Source organism: Bombus vosnesenskii, unplaced genomic scaffold (genome assembly GCF_011952255.1).
Source record: "Bombus vosnesenskii isolate JDL3184/JDL3185 unplaced genomic scaffold, Bvos_JDL3184-5_v1.1 scf7180000013352, whole genome shotgun sequence".
NCBI lineage: Eukaryota > Metazoa > Arthropoda > Insecta > Hymenoptera > Apidae > Bombus > Bombus vosnesenskii.
The window spans coordinates 2,207,371-2,229,210 of NW_022882988.1; the positions used below are offsets into that span (position 1 = coordinate 2,207,371).

At 34.2% G+C, this 21,840-nt stretch overlaps 3 protein-coding genes across 5 annotated transcripts; all 3 read left to right on the forward strand.

Annotated features, from left to right (window-relative positions):
- Positions 1 to 76: 76 nt before the first annotated feature.
- On the forward strand, positions 77 to 13,616 carry LOC117236990 (neuropeptides capa receptor-like). Of its 3 annotated transcripts, none has more exons than XM_033500491.1 (8): positions 77 to 1,397; positions 6,940 to 7,044; positions 7,271 to 9,196; positions 10,592 to 10,682; positions 10,789 to 10,985; positions 11,519 to 11,761; positions 12,739 to 13,084; positions 13,262 to 13,616. In XM_033500491.1, exons 3-8 carry the CDS (start codon positions 8,938 to 8,940, stop codon positions 13,521 to 13,523), a joined length of 1,398 nt encoding a protein of 465 aa, XP_033356382.1. In that variant the 5' UTR covers positions 77 to 1,397; positions 6,940 to 7,044; positions 7,271 to 8,937; the 3' UTR covers positions 13,524 to 13,616. The 3 variants fall into 3 exon arrangements, with proteins under 3 accessions (XP_033356382.1, XP_033356381.1, XP_033356380.1); XM_033500490.1 differs by having other exon boundaries at positions 6,940 to 7,027; XM_033500489.1 differs by lacking the exon at positions 77 to 1,397 and adding an exon at positions 6,694 to 6,844 and having other exon boundaries at positions 6,940 to 9,196.
- On the forward strand, positions 2,346 to 6,081 carry LOC117236992 (neuropeptides capa receptor-like). The gene is made up of 6 exons (XM_033500494.1): positions 2,346 to 2,378; positions 3,225 to 3,315; positions 3,396 to 3,595; positions 3,682 to 3,933; positions 4,013 to 4,337; positions 4,438 to 6,081. Exons 3-6 carry the CDS (start codon positions 3,436 to 3,438, stop codon positions 4,679 to 4,681), a joined length of 981 nt encoding a protein of 326 aa, XP_033356385.1. The 5' UTR covers positions 2,346 to 2,378; positions 3,225 to 3,315; positions 3,396 to 3,435; the 3' UTR covers positions 4,682 to 6,081.
- A 3,719-nt stretch (positions 13,617 to 17,335) lies between the features above and the next one.
- On the forward strand, positions 17,336 to 21,573 carry LOC117236885 (dentin sialophosphoprotein-like). Its single transcript, XM_033500259.1, has 9 exons — positions 17,336 to 17,753; positions 17,841 to 19,373; positions 19,472 to 19,530; positions 19,627 to 19,825; positions 19,902 to 20,077; positions 20,149 to 20,510; positions 20,577 to 20,689; positions 20,755 to 20,862; positions 20,975 to 21,573. Exons 2-9 carry the CDS (start codon positions 17,908 to 17,910, stop codon positions 21,267 to 21,269), a joined length of 2,778 nt encoding a protein of 925 aa, XP_033356150.1. The 5' UTR covers positions 17,336 to 17,753; positions 17,841 to 17,907; the 3' UTR covers positions 21,270 to 21,573.
- Positions 21,574 to 21,840: the final 267 nt, after the last annotated feature.

Consider the following 21,840-nt stretch of genomic DNA (forward strand, 5'->3'; position numbering starts at 1 on the left):
TAAAAGTTACATTTACACTGTGTGATTAGACACAAAATATATCAATAAGGTACAGCTACAAGCGCGATTGAATGCACTGAAAATCTTAATAGAATAGAATGGAACGTTAGAACGACTCTCTTATCGCAAAATCAGGAGAGATGAGATTGTTGGGACGAAAGGTGTTCAACGGTATCGTTAAGAATGTTGAGTTCAGTCACGCTGTACAGTAGTCTGCTGTCGACAGCGACGATTGGTTGATTTACCGTCCTCCGCTTCATTTCGACCATTTATTTTGATCATTTGTGTTAATGATAGCAAGTTACGCGCTCAAAACACATATCTCTTTCTTGCTCCTCACCGTGCACATGGTTTCCAATTTCTTTCTTGCATTTCTTTCTTCATCTTTTTTGTAGCTATATATTTTACGAGCATTACCGACAAATTATAGACATAAATATAAACAAAATATAAATATAACCTGTATTATCAGGAGAAATTATAATATTTTGTGGAATTATTCTAGCGATGATAATTAGTAACGATAAATAATAACGTGTTTCTTCGTTGTTCGGTACGTGAATCGTGTATGTTTGTTTGTGAGAAGATTTGTATGTGGATGAAAAAGAATGGAAATATGTGGTGGTTCATTAACGAGAAACGGTCGACCAAACTTACACCGAATCAAATTTTCATTGAAATGACAAGTTGAATGTCTACGATTAAGTTTAGACGGAGTGAATATTTGAAACAAGTCTACGATATTTTATTATTCGAAGTGAAACAATTTCGTGGGACAACAATTTCGATAAAATTATTGAACTGTCTTCAACTTGTCTTAAGCTGATGACCTACTAATGACCTGATAATGATAGTGGTTTGTTGACTCGACATCGAATTATCGAGCCTCGTAGCAGAATGTTTTGTTTACCGGTGATCATTTCTACGATCACGCGTAATACATTTTTAAACTAAATCAAACTAAATGAAACGTGTCAAATTCTAAACGTGTTTCTTCAAGAACACGCAGGTTTCGTTTGAAATATTCAGCGATCGAAGTACGACTTCTTTCGCGAAAGATATTCTTCGGGAACAGAGGAAGAAAATTTACTTGCCCACCTTAAAAATCATCATGGAAACGTCGAAGAACGATACAAACGATATTCACGACTTTTGGAAGGATTTGGATTTGAAGAACTTAACGGAAGACGAATATTTGGCCACGGTACTTGGACCTAAGTATCTGCCTCTGAAGATGGTGATACCATTAACGATAGCGTACGTGACAATTTTTGTGACTGGTATTTTTGGGAACGTCACGACGTGTATCGTAATTATAAGAAATCCTTCGATGCATACGGCCACCAACTACTACTTATTCAGTCTGGCCATATCTGACCTTATTCTACTTGTGTTGGGTGAGTGGCGTTTACGTTTGCCCGTATCGATACGTTTTGTTGCTTCGTCCGGGTCACGTCAATTCTCATTCTCCCCGTTCGTAAAAACAATTTATGAAGGAACATGAAGATAATGAAGTTCGATAGACGTTTAATAAAGATAAGCGTGGACGAATACACGCAACCCCCTGTATAGGTATATCGATTTGCTTTTAATCGACACGAAGAGAATCTATAACCGTATTAGATTTATGTCTGATCTCTGAAATAACGTATACTCGATTAAGTTATTAAGTGGAAATAGCATTTCTATTGGAATTGCTAATATTTTTATATATCGATGCTTGATAAAAATAGGTCGATGTCAATATACAGAGAAACGTGTGGACAGAAACGATATTTAATTTAGTTTATATGTATGATAGTTATATAGATATAATATATGATTGTTTGATTTAGCGAATTTATGTTCGAGCGTATTGCCGATATATGAGCGATTAACGGAAAAAAGGAAGGCAAAAAGGACTGTATCGAGAAATTTATCTACGAACGACGCGTTTAAATTCAGACTGTTTTACCATTGTTTCTTAAGTCGATGATAAAGGTTTTAAATTAATCTTCCTCTAATGTGTACACGAGAGATTGTTATCTGCTCGGTTGGTTGTTTGTTGATCGTAACGTCGTTTATATTTGCGTCATAGCGCGAATTTTTCAGGATAAAAGTTGTGGACGTGCGTGCACCGGTGTCAAAGTCATCGTAGAATTAACAGATTTAAGATGATAGGAACAATCATAACGCTTTATACGATCATTTATATTTTGCATCGCGTTTACGAAATTAACCTGGATGTTCGTCACTCGAATAACTGAAATTTAAGATCAAGATAACGAGACGACGATAACAATATCATATACATAATTAGAATGAAATTTGACTGTCGAGGTGTAGCTGTTGACTGTAGACACGTTGAGTTTTCAATCTCATCGTATGAGAAACTTTCCGTAAGAATCCTTTTTTTTCCGAAATAAGGATACAATGGCAGAAATGAAGAGGTCTCTACGCTGGAAATCGTAGACGTCAATATACCGATTAACTTCTGATAAAAATCTTACCTTTTTAAGTTCCGTGTATTCTGCTAAACTTGATAATGACGTCAAAATATACAACCATACTTTTGTTGTATCTCCTACGCTGCGAAAAAGAACTGTTTTCTGTATGTATCGTTGGAAAGATAGAAAAATGTCGAATTCTTATCGATAGGTATGCTGTTCGCAATAGCGATGAAAATCAGTGATTAAAAAAATTATGATAAGACGTTCAATGCTTACGCACATTCAGCATGATCGGTATCTGATATTGATTTTGTGAAATACCAAGTGTGACTGCATAGATATTGCTTCTAATTAGCGTTTTCTAGATGACGTTCGTTTGAACTCAGAGTAATCATATTTTATTAAATGATTCATTTTCAACGTTTCGGTCCTCTTTGTTCTCCATTGTGAGCGTTTATTAGGAAATAAGTCGTCACTAGATAATTGTATCTCTGCATTAATACGCAATTCGACGTCTAAAAGGTTGAAGCAAATAGAAATAGTTTCTCAGACGGTGTAATAAATATTGAAGTTGGTTTAACACGAGAGATACAATTTCGCATCTCATTAACATCGTCATGAAACATTGCCATCTGGGTTTAAGGCAGTCGTAAATCTACTTTCGAGAAAATGAGTTTATGCATCACAGAGGCTCTTGTGTCTTTCAATTGTTACGGTGAAATAAAATATCTCGATCGATCGATTATTATTTACTTGTTCTTCGATCGTTATCGTGCTGTGTTCGATCATTTTCAGGATTACCTAATGAGCTGAGCCTCTTTTGGCAACAATATCCATGGGTTCTAGGAGTTAGTCTTTGCAAAATCAGGGCATACGTATCGGAAGTGTAAGCAATCTATTTTTTAGTCAATTACAAACAATTATATTATATAAATTTCTCTCTAAAATTTATTTTCTGCTTAATAGATCTTCCTACGTATCGGTTCTTACGATAGTAGCCTTTTCCATGGAAAGATATTTGGCGATTTGTCACCCGCTCCGCGTTTATACAATAAGTGGCCTCAAAAGACCAATACGTTTCATTTTAGCCGCGTGGTCGATTGCGTTGGTTTCTGCTATACCGTTTGCAATCTACACGAAAGTCAACTTAGTCGAATATCCACGAGGTTAATTAAAAGATTTCATCGCGTTTCTCCGAACCGCTATATATACATGTATATAAAGGAAGTAACGAAAATGTATAATTATTTAGATTCCGGGAATTACTCGGCTAATTCCGCGGTTTGCGGAATGTTGCTGCCATATATGCCTAATTTCCCTCTCTATGAGTTGAGCAGTATTATATTTTTCTTGATACCAATGCTAGTTATTTTGGTGGTGTATACCAGAATGGGTTTAAAAATCAGAAACAGTACAAATCATACTTTAAACTCTGTGATGCAGGGCGCTATTCATGGAGACTCGAGGCAAACTCAGTCTCGAAAATCCGTGATCAGAATGTTAAGTAAGACGTCTTTTATCTTCAATTTTTTACATAATACTTTTATTTTCGTCAGATTTGTAACCTGTAATCGCTGTTTTAGCTGCGGTGGTTATTTTATTTTTCATTTGTTGGGCACCGTTTCATGCTCAACGATTGCTTTATATCTACGCGCAAGAATCTGACTACTATCCAGACTTGAACGAGTGTCTGTATATCTTAAGCGGATGCCTCTATTACTTCAGCACAACCGTGAATCCAATTTTATACAATTTGATGAGTATGAGGTATAGGAAAGCGTTCAAAGAAACCATCTGCTGCAAAACGAGAATGACAGGCAGGAGAAGTTGGACTACCAGAGAGTCTCAAATATGCAATAGTAATTCGAGCGGAAAAGCGCGAAGCTCAAGTTTCAAGTGTTCAGTGAGGTAGCATGTTTAACATAGTTTTATAAAAAGTGGGAATTTCAAAGTGGCAATGCTTTTTTACTTTAACGCCACGTCCGATATCATTGTAATTTTTGTTTAGATATACTATTAGTCAAGCGAAGGAGATGTTTCGATTTACTACAAGTCGAGAAGGCGTGAATAGAGATGGAAATATAAACGATAATATCGCTCGTAAATCACACATGCTCACAAAGGAAGATTTCACGTCGAAGCCCCTTCTCAATCGAATGCACTCCGGACAGCAGGAAGAAAGAAATGAAAGAGATCCTGCTCGTAACACAGAAGAGAATAAGTCTGGGTCTACAACCAGTAGCGTTTTGTAATTTAAGTTGTACATTGTTAGCCGTTAAAATTATTGTACATAATAGTTTTAAGCTTGTTGTATCGTTATTGCTTATCTTATTTATTTTCTGACTGTATTGTGTAGTTGCGTTTTTAAATTCATTTTTACTCAATTGTACTTAAGGATTATGTACTTAAAAGTTCTAGCGGTTAATTGCGAAAATTGTAATGTACGTAAGTCAAATATAAATAAGCACTGTTTACCGAGTGACATTTATTTTATAATAGCACGTACAAAAGAGTAAAAATCATGCGAGAAAGGCGAGTACATACTTTTGTCAGTCTAGAAAACTCCGGCAAAGAACGGTATCTTGTGACAAGGAATGTCAGGACGCTATTAATTCTCTTTATCAAAGGTTCGAATCCTTTTAATGAAACTATTTTAAATACGGTTGATATAAGAAACTGTTTAGAATCTTTTAAACCTTTCTATTGGGTACTTTATTACTTCATTGGGTATCCAATTTTTTTATTAGATACATTTTGCATCTTGAAAATCTTTTTCTTAACAACGAAGGAAAATTCCTCTTAAAATCTCGCACTAACAATGCAGGACAATTTACTTTATCTTATTTCAGTTTATTTCCTTTTATCTCATTACTATTTATAATTTAATGCAAATCAGAATTCGCGCGTCAAAAGGAAATGAATAAAATAAATACAATTAAATATGATTTCTGGAGATCGTATTTATACATCCAACAAATATTTTGATGCGCCACAAAATTATTCAACACGGAATTAAAAATAGAGAAGAAGCTGAATGTGGAGAATAATTGAATAAATAAAATATATGGAAAATATATTATGAAATAATGTATTAGTATATCACAGTATATAAATATTTAAAAATAATAAGTTTCTGATAAAACTTGTCCAAGAATTGTTTCATCAAGGAACGAGTTGTAATTACTTCCTAAAGTTTCGAATTGATTGACACCAAGTTCGAACTTTTAATGAACATGGACGAAGGAAATGTGATAAGCTTACATCTGTAACTGTGTAAAGTTTGTCGGTAGTCGAAAATCAAAGTTTCGTAATTGTAAGATATCTGCTCTTCGAGTTTACTTATGATCACAAAAAACTAGCGTTCGTGTTTTATTAAATAAAATTCCGTATTTGCAGGAACAGAAAATAGTTGTTGTAGTAACAAAACTTTTGGTCATCTCGTTACGTAATTGAATTAACTTGATTCGAGCTTGTTATTGACTCTGGTAATAAAATTCTATATCCACGAGGTGATTCGAAAAGTAATATATCCAATAATATTCTCGATTAAATTGATCTGGAAAATAATTCTGTACCTGATAGCCAAATCAGTCCAATTCTCAACAAAGCAGGAAAATAACATATTTTTCGTGTAAAAAATATATTAATTTTTGTTGTATAAAAAATTGTAGCGTGCTGAAGTAACGAAAAGTTATTGTTATAGTGGACTGCTGTCAGTTTGCTGCGTTATGTAATATACATTCCATTCTTCTGTTATGAAGGAAAAGAGAAGGAAGAATTGGAGAACTGGAAAGTAGAATAGAAAAGTCTCCTCACCAAATAAATTTTACAAAAGCAATTTCTTGAAACTATCTTTTTAAACTTCTATTCAGAAGACATTTGAAATATAAAACAGCTTGTTTAAAACAAAATTGTTGGAGGACAGAAAAATTCAGGTGTATCTGATTTTAAGGTGACATTCTAATTAAAATAGTTTACATCATTAAGTCTGTCTCGTTTATGATATAGCGTAAGGAGATCCCTATTATTCTGATAAAATAAAGGAATAATAGTTAGATACATGATAGAAAGAAAGCTAAAAAAACATTACGGTTTGAGTTAAGATATTTCTCAAGTATAGAATTTTGTAGCTGAACAAAAGAATGCGTCAGCAATTTCTCTGTTCAAGTTGTCAATATGAATGGTGTAACCTGAATAAAAGCTTCCGTATTTGTTTATTATATTCCACTATTGCCAGATAATGTTAGAAAGAATATTTTAAAAACGTAAAAATGGCAACGCGCGTCTTGTTAGAATATTTGTATTGTGTGACAGAATTGATCAGTTTCGTGATAGTTGAATGCTTGTATTCGGTGTATCAGTGCGTGTTTTGGACAGTTTTCACACAACTAATGGGCCAGAAATCATTGCAATGGGTAACATTGTTTTCTTAAGCGATGGTAATACCGTTAGATTTCATTCATATTCTGCAGTGCACGCGATTTTATTGATTTTCCTCTTTTCTTTTCAGACGCAACGTTTTCTAATCCACTGTTTATCATCTAAAAACTGAATAAGGACAAAAACGTGGAAACGTAACGCTATTATCTCGGTACACGGTAAGAAGACGTTAAAGGTAAAATGTGAAATATATGTACGTGATGTAAAGAAAATAGGAACTCGCTACGTGTACTAAGTTTCCGTTTTTGTCCACGTTCATCCACTGTATTTAACGATACTATATTTTTGATTTCTTATATTTTTATTAAAAGTGAAATTGGCGCATTAAAAAAATTTTTTTCAGATCGTGTAATCATCTAGCAATCCATCTATATATCATACTGATATCGTATATTTTTCAGTTCTCCTTCTACATTTTTATTCTTGGCACGTTGATATTAATCCTCGACTCGTGCACTCCGCAAATACAAGAAGTACGTTTCGGATATGAAGAAGCTTTCTTACTCTGCCATTTCCGTCAGATACATCTTCCGAAACAAGCAATTGAGATTGCTCGTCTTGATAGCGATAACAACAAGCGATATTTATTTCGAGAATCCTTAACTTATAAATCAAAGAAATACGTGATTCATTTTTTGTTTCGCGATACCGATAAATCCAGCTATCGAACCCAGAAGATATAAAAAAACACTAATTGCGGCATTCCGTCATACTTCCCGGAAGAATGTGCAAATGTATGTAAATCACAGTCAGAGACGAATACTTGAGGACAATAAGACGGGAAAAGATTCGTGAACGATTGCGAGGTAAAATGAAAATTCTAAAGGCGCGAAGCAAGATTAGTAGAATGAGAAAGCAAATTCTTGGAAACAAAAATTGTCACTCACACACGCGGGAACATCAATAATTTGTCGAAATTAAATTGTATGAAAAATATTTGTACTTCATACAATAAGAATCGAAATAAATATAGCCACTCTTTGATGCCGTAGAGTAGTAGTGTTTCCCACCGTTGAACTAGATAAGCAATAATTTTAGCGGATGCCAAAAATACGCATCCTCCGGTACTCGTATTGTTTTCGTACTCGTACAAGTCGACAGTAATTATACGTTTTAACGCGATTTAATATCATCCCTAACTATCCAAGTACAGGATTTTAATAACGATGACATTAAAGCCCCTAACGAGGTTACGTACAACTGGGAATTTTCCTCTAATAATATCAAACAACATCGGAACTATACAATGTCTTTGAACGACAGCGTTATATCGTTTTTATTTGCTCTAACTTCTGACGTGGAACGATTGAGCGGCTAAATGTTGAGAGTATATCGAATTATACCGAACAGACGAAGCGGATAGAGCGAAACATTCGGAAGAACTTCATTTCTCGCGTTAAATCGCGCAACCGTTTATCGTGTTGTCGCGTAGTTCAATTTATCACGGCATTAAATCTCGTTTTATGCTATACCCTCCTGGTCCTATTTGCGAAAATATCAAGACGCGTCTATGGGAGAAGTAAGTTTTCGCAGGTGTTACAACTCGTGAAATATGCGTATGCGCGAGCAGAAATTTCTCTCGGTAATCAGAACGATAAAATTGTCGTTAAATATTTTGAATCGTTGATTTGGCGAGATGCGCGTGATTTTATTGGTCGAGTTACGATGCGGACTGGTTTGCGGGGGTTAAAGTGGAGGGTTGGGTGCGTAGTAGATGGGCGCGTGGTGCAAAGGTGAGCAACTCGAGAGACGTCACTTGTTCACGATCTGGCGAACGGTGCGCTTTTAAGATCATCCCTCGCATGGGGGGAGGGAGGCGCCAGCGTTATTACTGTTTTCCACACGTCATTGATTTCGGCTGGAACTGTCGAGATTCGAGCAACAGATGAATTTGTTCTTTGCCGACGAATACCGAAGGGATTTCTATGAAGCAAATATCTGACATTTATGGGAAGACTATTAATTGTTTTCGAAGTGAGGGAGAACGATTATTGTTGCGTGACTTAAAAGGGAACAGAGGGCAAAGTGATTTATTTCTGTCGCAAACGGTGATTAAGATTCGTGAACGATGGATGTGTCGGATAAATATTCGTTTTACGAGAACATTAGCGACGAATTGGAATACTTGGAAAAAATACGCGGTCCCAAGTATTTATCTTTAACGTTGGTCGTGCCTGTTACCCTTACGTACGTTATCATCTTCGTAACCGGATTTGTTGGCAATGTGATCACTTGCATCGTTATATGGAGGAATCCGACCATGCAGACACCGACGAATTATTACTTGTTCAATTTGGCGGTATCCGATCTGCTGTTTTTGATATTGGGTAAGTTTAAGAAATGTTCGTTACTCGTTGTTTTTTCTATATTTTTTGTATACTTTATTCGTCGCAGTTAATGCTGATTTGTAAATATAATCGAATATAATTTGCGATAACTGCAAATCGAATCAAAGCGAATTAGTTTAAAGAAATATTCGGACGAAATGATACTTTAATTAGAAACTTAATTGGACATACAAATTGCGTATAATTTTACGATTGAGAAGTATTTTAACATGGTATTAAAAAGATTAGAAATTGTCTGCTTTTAATTGTTTTACGATAGTCGTGCCGTTGCAGTTCGACCCACGTGTAGATAACTTATCGAATCCATTAGTTGTGATTAATTCATAACTAGTCGAGACATATGTGATTCATTGATGAAGAATTATATTTCCGGTGGAAATGGAAACTGATATATCTAACGTAAGATAAGAAGTATATGTATCTATGTAATATACATTTATACTTGACATACTATTCAATCCCTATACTTGCAGTTACATTTTATTGACATTTCATCACATTTGTTATTTACTAGAATTGTATTAAAAATAAGAAAATAGAAATAATTAGTACTTCGAGAAAATTATGTAGTTAAAAATTCTTTATTCGTCGGAATCTCTGATCTACAATGTCTTTGCCAGTGCACAGTATAAATTAGAAAGTCTATTTAACAAGAGTTTTATGTAGTATTGCCGGTTGCGAGACGATATTTGCAAAATGGTCACGTATTAGACGTTAATTGTCGGTTAATGGGTTGTTCGATGTTCCTTGCTGTGATTAAAGGTTCCACTTACGATTCCATTCGTTATTCGTTACGATTTCATTTGTATCTGGTGCTGAATCGCGATTCCCCTGAATAAATTAGTTTGCATCGCAAGTAACCTTACAATTAATTTATGTTCACTGATCTTTGATTTTCGTCCGATGTCATTGTTTTATAATTTTGTATTTTCTTCTCTCTCTTTTTTTTTATTCACCGAACTAAAGCGGTAATTGAATTCGAATCATTGCAATTGTACAAACTAACGTATTTCGGAAAGGAATTTCATGGATGAAATCGTGAAGGAAAAAGGAATAGACTTTATTGGAAAATGTTTTTCATTTAAATTATCGCATTCTCTCTTGCTTTTACTCTTGCATTATTGAATCAGCAGTTCGTAGCATCCCGTGTTCTTAAGTTGTGAAACATTCAATTATTCGTAAATAGGTCGATCATGAAAGGAAATTGAACGAATAAACTCGATATAAAGGATATTTACTTCACGAGCACGATTTTATCTTCGTTTTGCAACATGGCAATTTCGGAAACGGAGCGTGTAATCAAAGAAAAGCACGAATCCCTATGAAAACAATTACAGTACGAGGGTAAACACGAATTTTCCAATTGATTTTCAGGTTTACCCTTCGAATTGAGCGTATTTTGGCAACAATATCCATGGCAATGGGGACTAGGCATATGTAAACTGAGAGCGTACGTCTCCGAAACGTGAGTCGACGTAGCACCAGTCAAAGAATAGCATACTTTGAACGTTATACGAGATGACGCAAAAAAATCTTGTTTTAAAGCAACTACAAGAATTTTCTTTTTAAAGGTCCTCTTACGTGTCGGTACTAACTATAATGGCATTCTCAGTAGAAAGATATTTGGCAATTTATCATCCTCTTCGTCATTATGGAAGTGGTCTGAAGCGTTCTATACGATCTATATTTGGTGCATGGTTGATAGCTTTGATTTTTGCTATACCATTCGCTGCTTACATTGATATAGATTACGTTGAGTACCCACAAAGTGAGTTCTTGCAAAGCTATTTGTTATTCTGTATTCTTTGTGGCTTTCGCAAGCTTTACTATACCGCTCGTAAAGTTGCTAGCAGAAGTTTCAGCATTTTCTAGGAGTGCTTTAAAGATTTAAACAAGTAGATATTTGAAAAGGTATCGATTTTACATTTGAATTACAAATCGTATTAACGCAATTTTACCATATATTATAGATACGATGTCAGGATAGATATTTGCTCAACGTACACTCTGTAAACTGTATTCATGCGTTCATGAACCGAAAATGTAATCAATAAACTGATGAACGGTTTGGAAAATCGGAAATGTCAATCGAGCAAATGAGAGCAAGAAATTCGAGTCAAAAGCACTTTTCGACGTATATATGTATTTTGTGCGCGTTTCATTAATTTTCGTATCGTTCATTTTCCATACGAATTTGCTGATACGAGTAATTAAATAAGCGAAATGTTGTTCTTTCTTTTTATTCTTCTTTTAAATGGTCACTTTCTCTCGTTGAAAATATCGCTTGGTTTTGATTTCCAGACTCGAAACGAAACTCGGAAGAATCCGCGATTTGCGCGATGCTGAAGGAAAACATGCCAAATTTCCCTCTTTACCAGCTTAGTTGTATCTTCTTCTTTCTCATACCCATGGTGTTTATCGCGGTGCTTTATGTGAGGATAGGGTTGCGAATACAAAGTGATACCCTCGCGCAAAACGTCGAGGGATACGTTCATGGTGAAACCAAACAAGCCCAGTCACGGAAAACCATCACACGGATGCTGAGTAAATGTTCTATTTTAAATAAACATCATCCCGTCCTTTGTTCCTACGAAATGTTAATACGCCCCTCGTAAATACGTTAATCAACTTCGTATACCTTTGTCGCACGTGTAAATATATAGAACGAACTGATTTACCTATGAAGACAGCCATTATTCCGTATAGATGATATCCTATCAAGGAACGTGTTCAGAGATTGATGAGGAAGCCGACGTGGATGTCAAAGTTTCTCGACAACGCGAGATCATCATACCACGAGACAATTTTCACCTTGTCGATAACACGTTACAAAGGTTGAAAGTACTAACATTCTTGCGAGTTGTAACGTAGTTGAAAATTTCATTACCTCGTTTATTTACTCCCTTCCTGATCTTTCTATTTAATTCATTTGAAGAATACACGGAGAAGAACACGATAAAACATATTTCTCATTTCTTTTTTCTTTTTTTATAGAGGAACAGTTTTATAGACTTTCGATGAATCCCATGTTATCAAAATTGCTTTTTAATTGGCTTTACAGTTAAACGTGTGTTTTTCTATTCACTTAAAAACTTTCAAAATATTTCTCGTCATCATATTAAAACGTTGAAGATACTAAAATATATGCCTTTAACTTCCACGAGCTTTCGTTAACTTATGAGCTAGTTTTAATAGAGTTTAATCTTTGTTTAATAGATTTTAATAGTTTTAATCTTTAAACCTAACAGGTTGTTTTCACTCTCGATTCCATTATATTACAATCCTTTCGCTCGTTCATAAAGCGACATTAAAATTAGGAAACCAACAAGAATGCACTTAGATTTTTGGCCGGTGATCTTCATTTATAAACATTGCTGCATCTTTCACGGTTCGTTGTAAGGTATTAATATTTATTTATAGTTATTATATTGGGAAGAGGAAAAGAGAAGGAGAAAGAGGTATCAGGTAGTATCAGTAAACATCAAGGTGGATAGAAATCGTGCTTCGACTTGGTTCTACAGGTGCCGTAGTGATCACATTTTTCATCTGTTGGGCGCCATTTCACATTCAACGATTATTATACGTGTACGAAGATTCGACGTATGATGACATAAACCAGTGGGTGTACCCGCTCACTGGTTGCCTTTACTACTTCAGCACCACCATCAATCCCATCCTGTATAATGTGATGAGCGCGAAATATCGGAATGCTTTTAAGGAAACATGTCGATGCTCCCCTAGCAATCCATCCATTAGCAGAGTTGGCCTGAGTAGCATGAGAGATTCCAGTACAATTTGTGGTGTCAGGCCTAGTCAAGCATCTCAGGTGTTTCGAGAAAGAAGCGTAAATAGCCAACGACATGGGATGTAAGTCAAATTTGATTAATGTTTGTTAAAAGCATCTCCCTTGCTCGTCGTTAATTTTGCACCCATTTTTGTGCTTGGTGAATTGTTTGTCGTACGAACTACGATTACGCTTTACACCGTAAAACTTCGTAAACCAATTCACGCTCCCAGAAATTGTTGTTCCCGGCATATGTGTAGGTACAGCGCTTCGGATCCTGTGAAAAACAAGTCGCACGAGGCAGCTCAATTACAGGCAGACGATGGAGAGGATGAAAAGCGAACGAATAACGTACCTGCGAACTATTTTTTGACAGCAGACAAAAACACTAACGAAATCGGTGCTTCGCGATATTTGCAACAGACAAAAAGATCATCGATCCTAATACACGCGAAAAATAGACGTCTCAAATATCAAGTGTCTGACGAAGATGAGACTCCCTCGAATGAAACGCACATCTGATCATCGTATTTTGGCAGAACGGTATATATTTAAGGAATAGCGCACAAAAAAGTCAATGATAATTTCAAACAAAAAAAGTTAAGAACTTTGTGATATTATCGCGCAAGCTTCGTTCGTTGTAACCCTTTAAGATCATCCTTCCAAAGTATTAATCCCTGGCTTATCTTGTCAAGGAAAATGGCTCACGTGTTACGAATTTCCCGCGTCTTTGTACATTAGCAAGTAACGGAAAATCGGAATTTACGTATTTGCTAGGATCGATTGAAGATATTGAAAAGTACTTTGAAATTCGTGTGGGAACGTTTAAGGAAGATTGATCGAGTGTAAGGTAAGTGTGGTCGACCAAATGTAGCTTTCAAATATTTACCATAGCGAGACTGGAATAAAAATTGATATTCCAGCTTAAGAATCGTTGATACGAACAGCTGAAATTTATAGGCGGGAGATAATTTCCAAACGATAAAAAGAGGGCTTCAAGAGGACAAAACTATAGACAAGTTATTAAATTGTACACACGTAGAATACAATTACGTTATCTAAAAATACTATGTCGAAAAATGCTGCGGATTGTATTCCATTTCTAACATGATATTGATATGGCTTTTGGTGACCCTCGATATTTTGTTAGACTTTTGTGCTGTCACGTACATACAAATATACAAGATCGATAGCAGCTTTTTTCCAAACCATGGAACGCAACATTATCAATGCATTCACTGTGAATCTGTTACACGTGTAAACATCCCATTAGATTGTAGCCGGCACTTAGAAAAAAAATCGATTGTATTCACTTATCTATCGTCTAAACTGGAACTTGCTTCCCTTATCCTTACTTCAAAAATCCCAAGAGCTTTTTACCATGCAAAACATGGAAAGTCTTTTCGAGCGAACTAACGAAAAAGATCTTCATCGGTATCTTTTCGTCACAAGGATGGAAAATATACGGTTGAACGGATCGCCAAGCTTAAAAGTTTTCGCAACTTCATTGTTAACATTTCCAGGATCAGAGAGGTTTACAGTCGAACATCAAGAAGAAATTTTATCTTGATGAAAATCTTGGAAAAATATTTAACGATACGTTTGGCGACATTGAAATTTTGTATAATCGAATACCAAAAATAAAGAAACGAATTTGTGTAAAATCTGAAGTACAAAACATGTATATATGACTGTATTTATTGATGAATTTTAATCTTTTGTTCCTACAAAAGATTGTTTTCACTGTTCACCTTCAATTAATGCAACCATATTATTACATGTTAATGAGAGTCAATTCAATCAACTTTCCTTAGTAGTTATTAATACTTATCGAAGGTATTGATCCCCTTTCCTTTAACAAATTTTCTTCGATACCGGGCAGTCAAATTAATTATTTCTTTTGAAATTGTTGAAACTTAAAACTTGTAGTGAATTTCGCGATATCCATTTACAAAAGTTAGAAGCAACACTTTCCAACTTCGATTAAAATCTAATCAAGTTTAATTTTAGTCACTGTATTCGATTCCTATCTTTGATATAATGAACGATTGTCAATAAGTTTCGAATATAACACGCCATAATGAGGAGAAACAAACGTAAAATTGTTAAAGTACTCAAAGAGGAATTTCAAACGGCTATGATAAATTATGATTATGGATCACTCCATTTTCAACAAGACCTCTATACTATTTGATTGTACCTCTGATTGTAACAAGTACACCATTAGTATGGTTTTTGAATCGATAAACGTCATACACTGTATAGAAATCAATCGCTATTTAGCTACAATTTTGTAAATAAGTCTACTTACTAACTGTAAATTCGCACGTTCGTGGGGAGACGCGATCTCGAGGAAGCGCGCCAACGGGAGTCGTAAATTCCCGTTACGATTGACTAATCGACGCCACGGATCGTTCGATCCCTTATTTCTTGTGGGATAATAAGGATAGTTAACTTGAATATAACGCTGCTGTTAACAGGTATTATATATTTGCACAATCCAACAACTTCGGTGTAATACAAGTGAATGGTTGATATAAACTGACTACGAATGAGTACGATCTGAGACTCTGTTCGTGTTGTCGCGTATAATGTGTTGTGTCGACTGACTGTATTCGACTGACTTGAGTGGATCCTTGGTGACGACTGACTTAAGCTGATGTTTTGTGAAGACTGACTTGAACTGATCTTGGATCCAGACTGGCTCTCCTGATGTCGTAGTAGAAGTAGTTGACTTGAACGTTGTCGCAGGAGAAGTAGTTGACTTGACTGTACGAAGGATGGGAACTCAGTGCTGTTCGGTGACGATGCTGTGTCACGATGAAAGCTAAGGATGAGTGTGTCCCTTGAACGAAGAACGCGGATTCGTTATTCACACCTTTCGTCAATGAAGTGAGGGTAAACGTCCGCGATGCCGATTGGGTATGACTCATGCGAATGCAGAAGGAGATGAGGAGGTCTCTCACCAACGTGGGTCGGGGTGATTTCATTCCTGGGAAACCCAGTCGTTTTCGATGGACATGTGTTGGATTTTCCCAGTCTACCAGTTTTTTCCATGATTTCTAAGAACTTAATAAAATCAAAGACTTTTCCTAAATCCGGACATAAACCGGAAATACTTCTAGACATTTAGATTGCTTGGCAACATGTGGAAGCAATTAAGCTAGAAGTTGAGCTTTTATGATGGGTCCTTGAGTTTATTGAGGGTCGGGAAGAAGGTAGGTCGGCCGCTGGCTGCCAGGTGACATCGGCTAGGGTGCGGGTGCTCCGTGCTCAATAGGAAAAGTTTAATTTTCATTATTTTATGTTCGTATTAGTTGTTTGTTATAGGTGCTTAATACATTTCCATTTCTATTCCAAAGATTTTCCTTGGTATTGTGTTACGTCGCGTAACACTTTACCTAGCCCAGGCCACACACCGCGGGCAGGATGGCAACCAGATGTCTGCATTTCTAAAAACTATTGTCTACTACAGCTTGACAAGGGAAAGTTAGTTTTTCTCACGTATGATGCAACTTTCCTCCCACTAACCACTTTCTCTCGAGGACGGTTAAGACCCTTCGTTTAACCAATTAACAACGAAGCCTATTTCCCTCACTCTCTTAACTAAAATCGGCACCAACAAATCCGATGGTCCCGTGCGCTAGACACACCCATCCTTAGCTTTCCTTTGCCACAGCATCGTCTCCGAACAGTACTGATTTTACATTCTTCGAACAGTCAACATCCTTTGACCGGGTATACACACCCGTAGATCAGCCACTCATTCATCTCGTACATACGCACCAGCGTAACTGTCTTCGTTATAAGTTGTTGGAATAAACGGTGAAATATAACTTACTAGACTGTGTCATATTCATTTAACCACCTCTGTTATCTTAACCGAAACAGGGGAACGACTACTTCGCGGCGTCGATTAACCGAATCGTAGCGAGAATTTACGCCTCTCGCTGACGCGTTTTCCTCGCGACCGCGTCTCTCCGCGAACGGTCGTAACATTGTATTTTTCTTTCGTTTTGGTTAACGGTTTGAGAAACGTCGCTTTTCTTCGTGTAAGGTTCATGAATCATTAAGGAGAAAAACGTGTATTTCTTTATTTTTGTTGGAACGTTCGAAAAAGTAATTTCATATATCACGGAAGATAGATTTTCTATTGATTGATAATTGTAATAATCATGTAAAAATTTTTGCAATTTTCGATCTGTTAAATTTGGAAGAAAGTGACATTATAAAAATATAACATTTTCTTTAGAAAAATAGACAAGTAAATAAATCATAATATAGAGTAAAAAGTGATTATATTATATACAAATTATCTCACATAATAATTTATCGACAGTGTAATGTTATCAATATAGATCCCAGTAACTTTCTAGTTCTTTTTTAATGTAACTAGCTGCATATACTGATTCCAAATTTTAACGGTCTTGTTCGAATAGTACTGGTCACTGGACTTCTAAGTTTGATTTTCAAAGTTATTATAACATAATTTATACAAAAATGCAACGTGATTCCTTACATTATGGTGTAATACAAGTTTTAATGTAACTGTTTTAATGTAACATTTTCTTACTTTCGTCATGTGCGTGTGATGATTTTATTGTTTTGTATTGTACTTGTTTTTGTTTACACACGTGCCCTTCATTTATATATGGGTGTATTTTAAATGAAATATGAAACGATAGTAAAATATCTACTGGAGTCTGGAATATTATTTTAAGATTATTTGTTAACAAAGCATAACTAATTATGGTGAGTAAACATATTTTGTAATATTTAAACGTTAAATATATTTCTTAATGTGATACTTCTTATAAGCCCATGTATTAATTTTAATAGGGGATGGAATATCTTATGACGTAAAATTTGAAAAAAACAGAATAAAAAATATATTAGATATGATAATATGAAACTACAATCTGATAAAGAAATGGAAGAATCTCTTTGTAGCTCACAAAACTTTTATTTGAAGTTGTCACAAGATTCTACTATATCTCATTCTCAAGAAGTAAATGATGATGAAGATATAATAGTAATAAGTGATTCTAGCTCTAATTCAACTTGTTCTGTTTCTAAGTATGCTTCTACATCAAAAGTTGCATCAAATAAACATATTCCAACAGACAATAAGATTTATATTCTAGATTCTTCAGATTCTGAGTCTTCAGAGACTACAGATAAAAAGTATTTCAAAACATGTAAGATAAATGAAAAATTGCAGTTTGTTAGTAATTACAAAGAAAGAAAAGATATTGCAAAAGACAATGAGATATTATATACATCTGATGAATCTTCCAGTATTGAGTATATCAAAGAAGATATACCTTCTATATCTTCTAATAAAACTAGTAGCACTTATGTTAGTTCTACTACAGAAAACATTGTTAAAAGCATGGCAGATACAAATGTCAAATCTCATAGGGATACTATTAATAATGATGTTAATAATTCTAAGAATATTGGTAGTATTGATCGATCATTTAAAACTACATCTGTTACGAATAAGAACTGCATTGATTTTAAGAAGAAACTTTCACGAGAAGATGCTAAAAATATTCTAAAAAATATAAAATCTTCACGATTAATATATGAATCACCAAAAATTAGAAAAGAGAAAAATGTTTCGCTGGATGAGGAGATAGATGACAATGTCATACATCCAGCTATTTCACCAAAAAATAAGTTAAAAGCAAACAATATAGTTATCGATGAAGATACAATAGATTCTGAGACTGATGTTATTCAAGGCTCCCAGGTGAATTTAACAAATCCTTATAAAACCCATGTTAGTAAATTTTTGAGTAAAACATGTGCAAAAGAAAATCAAGGGCCAACATATACTGAACTATCAGAGAGGAAAAAAAAACAGATTTCACAATGGCTCATGGCTAATTCACAAAGTGATTCCCAAAGTGATAGTTCACCTGGTATTGTGCCTCTTACTAATACAAATGATATAAGTTCTGGTAATAGTAGTCTGGAAAGATTAGAGATGAATTATGAAACTCCAAATAATAGAGGAAGGATACATCAGATTCCTGTAAGAGAAAGTAAAACTACAAATCCAGATTATAATAAAGCATCTTACCATACAGTACCACATCAGAATACAATAAATGAATTTGTCCAAAGAACAAAACATAATGATCTTGAGCTACCTACATTAAAAAAAAGTCATATTGATAATAATGTGTCAACTCCAACGAATTCTACAATGAATGTACCACAAAACATAGATATCATGGATTGTGCAGATATATTAGATAAATTATATGGTAAATCTTGGCGCAATAAAGCTGATGTATTGTTTCCGAACTCTGAACCACGTAAACAAATAATTAAAACAAAAAATAGAGCAGTTCAAACTGATAGGTACTTTGCAAGTGTTATAGTAAAAAATATAGTATCATAATATATAATTAATTAATAATAATCTACTAATTAATATTTATAAATATCAACTGTTACAGAAAGATTACAAAGAGGGAAAGATTTTACATACCAGATTCAGATGACGATTTTAACGCATGTAAGTAATTATACTATACTTTTTATGAAACTAAATTTTATGTTTATTTTAAAAAGATGGATAAAAAGGCAGTTCTAATTAATTTTAATTCAATAGCTCTAAACGATTTGAAATTACGAAATTCATCAACAAAAAAGGATGTGCGAAAAAATACGAAGAGGAGAGATAACTTTATTAAAGATGAAACATCATCAGAAAGTGGATGTGAAAGTTTGTACTATACTGCATTGACGAATCCAAGGGTATCAAAAAATAGTACACAATCAAAACTGACAGCTCCAGCAATTGCACGGCGGTAATAAACAATTATATTTTTAGAGTAAATATCTATAAAAAATGAAATTTTTATAACTGTAACATTTTATTTTTAGAGTTCTTGCAATATGTGATTCAGATACTGAAGATGAAGGTAATATACACAATGATAATCAAATATTTAACATAAGAAGAAGAAAATTGTCATTTAGTAATGATGAAAGTGAAGGCTCGAGCACTAGTGAATTTGATCCTGGTGACGATGTACCACCAAAATCTACAATTAAGAAAAGTAACGTATATTCACGTTATTTACATAATATGTTATGTCTGATGTATCTAATATGGAAAATACTTTTATAGCTTCTACTAAAGCTAGACAGCAATTATTTAAATTAAACATTCAAAGTAAATTAACTTCTGATAATTCAAAGTATGAAAGATGTACCAGCTTCCTGGCATCTTTGGCTCAAAGTGTTTCTCTTGCTAATGTACATCCAGATGCTAAGAAATACAGATTAGATTATAAAAATAACAAAGAAGATTTGTGCAATTATTTGTATAAATTATATAATGAAAAAGTATTTGATAATGAGTTACCAAAGGACATGTCAATGGAGTGGAATGTTCGTATGAGAGGAACTGCTGGTTTTTGTTATAACAAAAAATCAGTGAGAACACTTGGTGGTATTGTAAGATCTTCACGAATAGTTTTGGCAACAAAGGTATGATTATATGGTTTTTAAGAAATTTCTGAGATATGTATTAATTAAATAAATTTTCATACATAGATTTTAGATACTCCAGACAGACTTAGAGATACCTTAATTCATGAAATGTGTCATGCAGCTGCATGGTTGATAAATGGGGTTTCTGATGGACATGGTCCATTTTGGACAAAATGGTATATTATAATAATTAATTATTCACACATTCACTAAAATATTAATTTAATTAATTACTTTATAGGGCCAATAAAGCTATGAAAGTATTTCCTGAACTACCTCCGATAAGAAGGTGTCATGATTACGAAATTAAAACAAAATTTACATATAAATGTGTAGGCTGTGGATACAGGTAAAATGCATTGTATAAGATTAATAACATATACATACATAACTTATCTAATTATAAGTTTCGAAGATATATATATATATATATGTTTGAATTATTTTGAATTTTATTACAGTATTGGTAGACATTCCAAATCTTTGGATATCGAAAAAAAACGATGTGGTCATTGCTATGGAAAATTCGAATTATTATTAAACAAAACAACAAAATCTGGGACTGTACAAATGCAAACTCCGAAAAGAGAACTTTCGGCGTTTGCGCTTTATGTTAAAGAAAACTATAGTTCTGTAAAAAAAGAACGTAACATAAAACATGCTGAAGTGATGAAAATTTTAGGTCAGCAATTTTCGGAAATTAAGATTGCAAAGAAACAAGAAAATTTTGGAAATAATCCAAATATTTCTAGTTAAATAAGTGACCGAAAACATATTTAGCATTTACGTAAAATGCTTCTTATATTTTATACAGACTGCGTATTTTATAGAACTTAATCATTCTTATTTTATGTGGACATTTTATGATTGGCACAACTGACATGTTTTACCATTGCAGGCATTGGAGTATAAATAGTAGAACGAAATGTTTATTATACACAAGATAGGGTTATTATATTATAGTAAACATGATCTGTAGATCGATGAATTGTATAGACGTGGTGACAACTTGTAAAAGCTGTTAGCGAAAGTTCTTAATAAATGACGTATACAAATTAAATCGCTGTAACTTTATTTCAATTAGTAGGATATTATTTATAATCAGGGAATGAATTGAAATATCTTTTATTTCAATAAAAGTCACATACATATACAATATTAATGTATAATGTGATGTTAAAGCAATTAATTAATTTGATAATCTCCAATAATTTATCGAAATAATCGGACTTGTTTCCATGTAAAGTATCACGATTGTTGAATGGAAACGCTGTTTAAGATTATTTGCATTGTGAGGCGCATGCGTGAAATTTACGGTGTGGCGGCG

Excerpts from the sequence above, each read along its gene's own strand:
- LOC117236992 (XM_033500494.1), top strand. The coding sequence starts at position 3,436 with ATGGAAAGATATTTGGCGATTTGTCACCCGCTCCGCGTTTATACAATA. Across the intron at positions 3,596-3,681 it reads CTTAGTCGAATATCCACGAG|ATTCCGGGAATTACTCGGCT; the intron begins GTTAATTAAAAG and ends ATAATTATTTAG. Across the intron at positions 4,338-4,437 it reads AGTTTCAAGTGTTCAGTGAG|ATATACTATTAGTCAAGCGA; the intron begins GTAGCATGTTTA and ends ATTTTTGTTTAG.
- LOC117236990 (XM_033500491.1), top strand. The coding sequence starts at position 8,938 with ATGGATGTGTCGGATAAATATTCGTTTTACGAGAACATTAGCGACGAA. Across the intron at positions 9,197-10,591 it reads TCTGCTGTTTTTGATATTGG|GTTTACCCTTCGAATTGAGC; the intron begins GTAAGTTTAAGA and ends ATTGATTTTCAG. Across the intron at positions 10,986-11,518 it reads TTACGTTGAGTACCCACAAA|ACTCGAAACGAAACTCGGAA; the intron begins GTGAGTTCTTGC and ends TTTGATTTCCAG.
- LOC117236885 (XM_033500259.1), top strand. The coding sequence starts at position 17,908 with ATGAAACTACAATCTGATAAAGAAATGGAAGAATCTCTTTGTAGCTCA. Across the intron at positions 20,690-20,754 it reads GGTCCATTTTGGACAAAATG|GGCCAATAAAGCTATGAAAG; the intron begins GTATATTATAAT and ends ATTACTTTATAG. Across the intron at positions 20,863-20,974 it reads TGTGTAGGCTGTGGATACAG|TATTGGTAGACATTCCAAAT; the intron begins GTAAAATGCATT and ends ATTTTATTACAG.